At 40.5% G+C, this 9,316-nt stretch overlaps 2 protein-coding genes across 3 annotated transcripts; both read left to right on the top strand.

Annotated features, from left to right (window-relative positions):
• Positions 1–1,681: 1,681 nt before the first annotated feature.
• Positions 1,682–3,366, top strand: LOC127611280 (protein FAM237A-like). The gene is made up of 2 exons (XM_052081707.1): positions 1,682–2,302; positions 3,262–3,366. Exons 1-2 carry the CDS (start codon positions 1,948–1,950, stop codon positions 3,363–3,365), a joined length of 459 nt encoding a protein of 152 aa, XP_051937667.1. The 5' UTR covers positions 1,682–1,947; the 3' UTR covers position 3,366.
• A 1,335-nt stretch (positions 3,367–4,701) lies between these two features.
• On the top strand, positions 4,702–9,278 carry prkra (protein kinase, interferon-inducible double stranded RNA dependent activator). Of its 2 annotated transcripts, none has more exons than XM_052081702.1 (8): positions 4,702–4,828; positions 5,773–5,951; positions 6,061–6,142; positions 6,273–6,351; positions 6,555–6,672; positions 6,760–6,854; positions 6,926–7,088; positions 8,301–9,278. In XM_052081702.1, the coding sequence occupies exons 1-8, from the start codon at positions 4,821–4,823 to the stop codon at positions 8,456–8,458; spliced, it is 882 nt and encodes a 293-aa protein (XP_051937662.1). In that variant the 5' UTR covers positions 4,702–4,820; the 3' UTR covers positions 8,459–9,278. The 2 variants fall into 2 exon arrangements, with proteins under 2 accessions (XP_051937662.1, XP_051937661.1); XM_052081701.1 differs by having other exon boundaries at positions 4,811–4,957.
• The last annotated feature ends 38 nt before the right edge of the window (positions 9,279–9,316 follow it).

Below are 9,316 nucleotides of genomic sequence, written 5' to 3'. Positions count from 1 at the left end.
AACCCGATGAGGCTGTGACCCCCGTTTATGCTCGTGGGCGCGGATTGATATATTGAAAAGACAATTTTTTGACCTCAAAATCCTAATTTGGGTCCTCACAATTTCACAATTGTCCATAATTAACACAAGATGTGGCAAAGCACTATACTTTTGCCCCTATGAAACACCTCAACTCACTTCAACATAGTTCCTTGACGTAAATTTGCCTTAAGATGGCACCATATCTCAAATTTTGAGTAAACAAAGCTTACTTCACCTCAAAATAGTTACTTGGCATCAAAATGGCATGCAACTAACATTTAAAAAAAAAAAACAAGAAAAAAAACAGCCATTAGGTGAGTTTTTGAATGAAGTATACTTTACCCTCTTACTGTTTTCAACCGATCTGGGTTTTCTGAATGACAAAATTGACTTTGACATGTTGTTTCTCAACAGGTTTGATATAACGGAATAGTTTGCGGTGAGAATGTTTTTTTTTTGAACGTATGATCACAATGATGAATGTCTGTGTACGAATTGCAGCAGAACATTTAAAGTTGGCCTCTCACTGTGAAGATAATCACGCCTGACGTCACACGTGCTCCTGACATTTCAGTAAAAGCACGGAAATGGAACTGGTACACCATCGCTGCGCTCGCATGTCTCCACTTTTAATCTTGACTCGAGCCTTCCATTTGGATGATGTAACGAGCATACTTTGATGTGCTAAAACTCAAACCTCAATGGTTCTTTAATAATCTGCAAAGCGATTTGTAAGACAACCAGAAGGGGTCAATTATAATTAAAATATTCTGAATTGGCAGTCTAGCTTTGAATCAGTTAGTCAGTTTAGGGACTTTGAAGGCTAAAATACCAAATAGTTCTGCAAATGATGGCAAACGTCATGTTTTACAATTTCACATTTAGTATCAAACAATTACACTGCCGGCATTATGAGTATTTAACAACATGCTTTGTATTATACTTATTTTTGTACTATGTTATTGTTTTGAGGTATTTGTGTTCCCACTCAGATATATGTACATATAATTAAAAATATCAATTATGCAGTCCAAGATGGAATAATTGCACATTTTACTTAATTTTGTGGTAGTTTGTATCAGCGAATTACTTCTTAAATATTTTCGTACCATGGCAAAATAAAAACAAAAGCATTACAGTTTGATATTTGGATTTTTGTCTTGAATTGCCATTGAATGTGCACCCGATATTATAGAGTTAGAGAAAAATGAACCGGCAACATAAATTAACTCTCAAATTCGATACAAATATTGTAATTACTGTAAGTAAGTACTGTAAGTATTGAGATTTATCCATTGTGTTCATATTGTATTTAATTGAAAGATGTTTGTTGTTTTTTTTTCTCTTTCTCCTTTCTTCTTTCTACATACATTCTTGCTGCTGGAGGCTGTAAATTTCCCCAGTGTGGGACGAATATTATCTTATCTTATCTTAATTAAGAGTGTTCATTTGGAGGAAACTGTCTCCAATTTTTCTACTGCGATTATTGGTATATAATTGATTTTTTTTAACCATGTATTGAAAAAGCGTTAAAAAAACACCTCTTAAGTAAATGCAAGCATGTACATTTTTTCTCCCCCCCCCCACCCCCTCACACTTGATGACTCTTTTCCAGCTTCCCAAGAGATAATTTGGTCCTTCATTTTCTTTGCTTGTTCTTCTTTTCTTTCCTTGTTTGCATTATGACCACATGGTTGCTCACATCCATATATTTAGTTGAGCCCGTGCAGGTAACAACTAAGTTGAGTAGTGCTTGTTAAAGGATGAGCCAGTGACGTCAGTAAAGACCAAACAGGTTCTCCATCAACACTTGTCATCTTCACACTTTTCAAGGTAAGTCATCAATTTGCGTTTGGTGGTGTTATGCTCTAAAAGGCCAATGGTCGGTTTGCCCCCCCTGTGGTGCTCAACGGGGCCCCCTTGCAGATGACCCCGCTGGCGGCCACGGTGTTGGTGCTGAGCGGCGTGTGTGCGGTACCTCTTCACGGCCAGGTGGACCCTCGGCAGGTGGACCCCCTGACGGTGCCCCGCGCAGACCCGCAGTGCTGGGACTCGGCGTCGGCTCGCCTCCTGGATATGCGCTCGCCCAGGGTGGCCGACACGGTGGACGCCTTCTGGGATCTGATGGAGGTGCTGCGGGTGTCGGACAACGGCAAGCACAAGACCCTCTTCTGGGACCTGGCGCGGGTCTTCTGGGAAATCTACCTGGACTGCGTCATGTCCAGGAGCCACGGCCTCGGACGGAGACACGTCACCAGCGTGCGCTCCCTCAGCACGGACAGTGAGTACACAGTGTCGCAGTCGTTAGTTATTTAACAAGCAGAAATCCTCATTTTTTTTTCTACAACAAATAAAAAATACACGCCGTTTAATGGGGCTTTTGTTGAACTTTTGTAGTCCGTCTTTCAACACGTCTTATAACGAGCGATGAACACATCGTCATTAAAATGGTAGTTACAATAGTCATACTTTCAAATAATAACAGTAGCGCTCAGTTTCGATTTGTATTTTTATTTATCTCATGTATATATATTTTTTTACCGTGATGACACTGTATTTTATTTACTTGAATACACTACAACCACAACAGTGAGCAAATTGTTGAATGATTACCTCTCGGACAATATGTCATTTCGTTTAACAACAGCTTCCAGTCTTTAGACTGTTGTGTCATTTCCACAAAAAATATACCAATTGAAAAAAAAAAGAATGCACTTTAACTTGACATTGCTTTTGAGCTTCTGTGGGCATAATACATAAAAAAACAAACGAATAAAAGAATACGATACTGGATGTCCACTCAGATACTGCACAAACTCAAAAATGCTGCAGACTTTGGTTGTTTAATGGGCTGGAAACGCACTCTAGGCTAAAGACGTTAGAGTGTGTTAAGAAATAGTAACAAAAAAAATATCCAAGATATCCAATGTGGTTGATTAGAATTCCGCAGCTGTTTTCAACTCTTTATTTTTAAAATGCAATGACATATTTAAATGTTTATTGTATATTTATAATAAACATTTAAATATATAACTAATTTTTACACTTGTTGTATTTTAAAAGGGTGACTTTGCATGTGAAATTCAAATTCAATGCATTCTCATAGTCAAGCTGTGAATGCCTCTCCACCATTATGTTACTCGTACTCTTAATTTACACTTTTCTTTAATCTGTGTGTGTGTGTGTGTGTGTGTTTGTTTGTGTGTGTTCGTTCGTGTACATCTGTCTGTGCACTTCTAGAGTTGTTCAAGTTCAACAGCTCAGGCGCAAACTGCAGTTTGCGGCTCAGTTTCCGGGTGAGACGCAAAGATCACATCAAAACCATGAAGAGCAAAGCTACTTGAAAGACACACCAATAAAACTCCATGACACGACTTACTGACAGTATGTTGCTTGCTTTGTATCTTTGCCTTTTCTATGTCTTGACACTGATCAATAGCAAGTGATTGCTCTGTATGAATTCTCATTCATACAGAGCAATTAGCTTGATGATGCAATTTTTGCTGAGTTGTGTAGCTCACTTTTTTTCCTTTTTCTCTAACTAAAAAGGTTTTAGTGTGTGTGTTGAAAGACACATCAGAGCTTAACGACTATTAAAATGTGTCTGTGATGAAACAAAGTGTTCTAACAATCATAAGGTATATCAAAAATCATGTCATTCACACACTGACACACGATCAAGGAAGAATGGGTAAAAATTTCAGTCTCTAGATTTGCAAAAGTGATCGAGATACACCCCAAAATCGCAGCAAATTATGTTTCGATAAAGTATGAACTGAGGTGTGTGTGTGGGGGCGGGGGGGATATTTTTGCATACCCTACTTTTCGACATTGAGCGTGAACCCCAACACGAGCATACCTACCATGACGAAAGCTGGAAAAATAATGTTGGAGCCTCAACATATTTCAAGTCATTGTCAGAAGCCCAGATTCTTAAATTGCCCATTTTTGATGGAAACTGGGATTTGGGACTCTTTCCTGATGATATCTGAATGTCAAGCCAGGAAATACAAGTGGATTTGCTTAGAACGACTGAAAAAGCTTTATGAACGTTTAAGAAGAGCTGCAGTGCAGTGTGTCTCCTCACTACCAGAGCGCGTAAAGTAAGATTACTTTATTTTGGTAGAGCACCTCACTTAACGCTTTGAGAAAACAGATCTCCATGATTGGTAGTTACCTGGGCCTTGAGCAACTGTGATTTTATTTTCAGTTGACCAAAATGAACACCCACTGAGTTGACTTTTCCTTTAACCCTTCAGGGGCCAATTTTTCAATTAAAATAACATGCATATTGCAAATGGCGCTTGTTGTAATTTTGCTATTCTGGCGATGAAAGGGTTAAATTGAGTTTTGATACTACTTTTATTTTGTATTAATTTTTTTATTTATTATTTTTTTAGATTAAGTTAATAACCCGTTGTCAAAACCGTTGTATGTTAACGAAAAGTCAAAATTTTTATTTCTTAAAATGCTTCTTACTTTTCTAATTACATTTCAGTAGTCTGTACTATGTACTTTTACTTAAGTGTAGGATTTGAATCAGTACGTCTACATTTACTTTTTTTTGCGTGTGATTAATTTTTTCATCCCTGTATAATTATCAATCCTCCACGAAACGCTTTTTACTACTTTTTCTGTAAAACCGCGCAGAAGCGCTCACCAACTGCAACCAAGCTGACGTCACGTCCGGTGACACCCCGCACCCGGATGTTGTTACTACACAGCGGCGGCTTGTCGTCAACGAATGCGAACTGCAATGAAGACTTCTTAGCGTACACATTCCAAGTTCATCTTTTTAAATGACCAGGTAAACATGTCTTCATAGATATTGATAATTATTCACCAAATACCCAGCTAATAATAACGCTTTGAGACGACAAAAACGTGAACTGTCGCAGGAAATGTACCAGACTGTGTTCCCATCCACCGATTTGAGGTTAGCCCAGATCCACCGCCCCACATTACAACCTCATGTTGTCAAAATATTGACATTGATATGTTGGGATACGACGATGATGAGTTGGTGAAACCTTTACATCAGATGACAAAAAATAGCGCCAACATTCTTCATATATGAATACATTTTATGATGGGCAATGTTCCGATAATATTCAGGGTTGCTTCGAATCTATAAAACGACGTCCAGTTTTAGCGATATCGTGAAGTGTCGTTATCAACCCGTCGGGAGGTTGCGTGGAGAAAGTGAAAGTTAAAATGGCTCACGTAGCTTGAAAACGAACAGTCCGGACGGGTCTCCTCGATTTACGACGGCACTTCGAGGTTACGAACGGCGTGGCAAATGAGTCTATACTCGCTCGTACAACCGTACTGACTGTTCATTCATTCATTCATTCATTCAATGAATGTTCTATATTAATGGCCAAAAAGTGCTCACAGTTCAAATACTTTACTACTGCTGCATCGTATGGATTCACGATATTTTACATCGCGTGCCCATTTCGTACACAATCGGATGTACGTCATGAACCGAGGACACTTTATTGCGATGGCATCACAGAAGGCCTTAACTGGGATATTGGCGTAAAAGACAAAACAAAAAAGGATATCAGCGTTGGCATCTATAAAATGTAACCTCAATTTTTAAATGTGCCGTGACATTACTATAAAAAATTAACATTTAGATTTAATGATAGCATTACAAAGTAATAGCCAAAGAATGGACTGCATAGGAGAAATAAATTCCCAGGTGTCAGTGATCACGTTTTAACTCAAATGTGTGACCTTGCACAGCCCAAATAAAGATGCAGTCTCGAGGGCCAACGTCCCCAGCAAGACCCCAATCCAGATGCTGCATGAGTATGGCGCCAAGCATGGCAAAATCCCTGCTTATGTGCTGGAAAAAGCCAAAGGAGAGGCCCACCAGCCAAGCTTCGTGTTCAGTTTGACTGTCGGAGACGTCTGCTGCAAAGGTTGCCCCTTTGTCTGTGCTTGGTTTGTGTCAAACAGACCCCTATTAGCTTTATTTTAAACAGACACCCATTGTATTTTGCCAATGAATGTATCTGATGTGGTTTCCAGGTGAAGGTCCCAGTAAAAAGGCAGCCAAGCACATGGCCGCTGAAGATGCACTGCGCATCCTTCAGGTGGATACGGCAGCCGTGTGAGTATATACGATATGCGGCTGAAGTAATTCAAACGCAGTTGCTCTTGTAGAAAATAATGGGGAAAGTGCCTGTAGAAAGTACGAGTATAATGACGAATCACAACAGTGTTCATGTCCTTTTTTGTAGGAGTCTCCCTGTGAAGTCCGAGAGTAACTGTGTTGCGGCAGAATCAAACAGCCATCCCAACTCTGTGGGCACACTGCAGGTGATGAACTCACTTTGTCCGTTACCTGAACTTCACTAGTTCAAACTGTTTTAATAACATGTTTGTGACATGCCTCCTACAAAATAGTGGCAACCGTTGATGCTAACAATTAGCATGTCAATTGCACAGTATTTTAGCATTAAGCTAAGTTGACTTTCCGAAGGCAACGCTGTTGCTGACATGCACTTATTCCTTCCCGGTAGGAGCTGGCCTTGCAGAGAGGCTGGCCTCTTCCCGAGTACACGATGCTAATGGAGACCGGTCCGCCGCACAGGCGAGAATTCACCATGACCTGTGCAATGGAGTCGCTGTCAGAGACGGGTAGGACCACGTTGTTCGTGTGAAATTGTCCCTGTTGACCATACATCTTCATAGTTGCTGATCATTGCTCGTCGTTTGACCGAGCAGCTGCCGCAAGCTCCAAAAAAGCGGCAAAGAAGGCAGCTGCCGAGAAGATGGTGGCCAAGCTTCAGAGTCTGTCAGGGTCCTCAGAAATCACATGGGTACGCCACACATCTAACTTCATGGCAGCTGCATCTACTCATGACTTATTTTCTCCATGACTATCTCACAGACACCTAAACCGAGGGTGCATTTCGAGAATCTGAAGAACTCGTCGTCCGAGAAGATCTCCTTCCTGAGGAAGAACCCATTGAGCATTCCCAACATGGACTACATACAGCTGATGGCCAGCCTGTCGAAGGAGCAGAATTTTGACATCGCCTACTTGGACATTGGTATGTGTTTGGACAGGATACACAACGTGTGTGTGTGTGTGTGTCCTCACCTCATTTGGCTTCCTCCAATCACAGCTTTAATGCAAAATTCAATATTGTCTGGAAGTATGAATGTGAGTGTGAATAGTTTCTCTATATTTGTCTATGTGTGCTTTTTCTGGTTGGCTGGCGATCAGAGTGTACCCTGCCTCTCCCCCAGAGTCAGCTGTGATGAGCGCCAGCTCACCCGTGACCTTAATGAGTGCAAGCACTTTAGAAAATGGTTGGATGCCTTTCAAAGTGTCAAATTATTCATAAACACTGCCAGACACGAAGCCTTTGTTTCAACAAAATAAGCTGCCTTATACTGTATTCTCAAACGATGATCAAGTGTACCCTAAAGCAGAGTTCCAGGTAGTTACGTAAGGTAAGGAATATGTTAGTGAGGCCTTTAACAGGGGTCCTATCTTTGGTTACCACAGTTGCTACGTACCGACATATCAAGTTTACAAATGGTGCACATTGAACTTTTTTGTGTATCCCTTCAACTTAGTTCCTTGACAATTACTATTTAACCTTGAGCACCATCTTGTGGCAGCCATAGCCCTCAAAGTGAGGAATTTCAAATTCAGTAACCTGGTGATGATGTGCTGCTGGTCCTATTCTTTTAAGGATCAATGTGTTTTGTTTATGTTTCTTTTATTTCAGATAGAACAATGCCCATAGCTGAGGCTAAGTTCCACAGGAAAAAAAATATGTGAATTTGTGAACTACATATATACGCCGCGTTCTTAGTGTTTATTCATTCATTCATTCATCTTCCGTACCGCTTGATCCTTCTTAGTGTTTACTTACATTCAAATTCAGTTTACACTGCCACCATTGGAACGGAACTTGGTTGGAAACAATCACCTCTTACGCACTTGTACGAGTGCACATTAATAATTTAGTTAGCCATTTATATGAGGTAATGCATTATATTTTTTCAAGTGGATGATGGCCACACAAAAAAAAAATCCACTTGAATTTTTTTTTCATGTTGACGAGAAAATGTCTTGCACTACAACAAAGCTGTTTTGGACATTGTTTTGGTCAGAGATTTTTTTTTTTTGCACCATTTTAAATGATTTAAGTAGAAACAGGAAAGGGACCAACCCAGTAGTTTCCATGGCAACTGAGCTGCCTGATTCAGCTGCAAACGGCGTTCTCAGGACCTGTGACTGTGCTTTGCAGATGAGTTGACGACTAATGGGCAGTACCAGTGCCTGGTAGAGCTGTCCACATCCCCCGTCACCGTGTGCCACGGCATGGGCATCTCCCGCAGCAACGCGCACAACGACGCCGCACACAGTGCTCTCCAGTACATCAAGATCATGGTCTCCACCAAGTAAAACCCACAACCTGCACTGGAAGGTACATTTTAACACACGAAACACAACCAACTGGATGGACACCATCTACGTTCATGATTTAATTTTATTGTACCTACTTGTGGCTGAAAATGAATTGAGTGGAACTGATTTAGTGGACTGATCCAGTTCTCCCAAAGTACTTTTTTGTCGTGGCCTAAAAACAGCCGATACAGTACCAAGTTATTGTAAATAAATATAAAAATGCTTGAAACATGTTTAAAAGTTTTGTAGTTTATGCAAACAAACCTCACTGGTCGCTCATAAGATGCAAAGCTACCACACTTTTTTTTTGTTCCATTGAGAAGGATGGAAAAAAACAAAAACAAAGTATGTGCACTGTACAAAAGTCAGCATAGTATGTTCGGGAGATGTGTCCACGTACTATTAGACCTTGCTCCCTTAAACAATAACACATGTGAATATGAGCTTTCCATTAACTTTCCTGAAACTGTCGCCCCTTCCAACATGGCCGCCACATAGGCACGTCTGTTAGCCTGCTGTAATATGTACACTTATCTGATATGTAACAGTGGCACAACCCATAAATACGTGTACCAAGACTAGTCAATTCTGAAACGAACAACCATTGACAACTACTGTACGAAGGGGCTTTTGGAGTACAGTGAACATTCTTTACTCCCTGTTCAAGCCAGAGTCTGTTGTTTCAGTCTAGGTTCCACAGTACTTGTCAAAGATTCAATGTGTGTGTGTGTGTGTGTGTGTTGACAAAATGTTTACCCCACGCTTCACTGCAACTATGTGTATCGGGTCAGAAAATAAAAGCACTTTCTCATCCAGTCATTCTCAAGTCACTATGAGATTGTTTTGTTGTTTTTG

This window comes from Hippocampus zosterae, chromosome 12, assembly GCF_025434085.1.
Source record: "Hippocampus zosterae strain Florida chromosome 12, ASM2543408v3, whole genome shotgun sequence".
Classification (NCBI taxonomy): Eukaryota; Metazoa; Chordata; class Actinopteri; order Syngnathiformes; family Syngnathidae; genus Hippocampus; species Hippocampus zosterae.
This window is presented reverse-complemented; position numbering and strand designations above follow the sequence as displayed.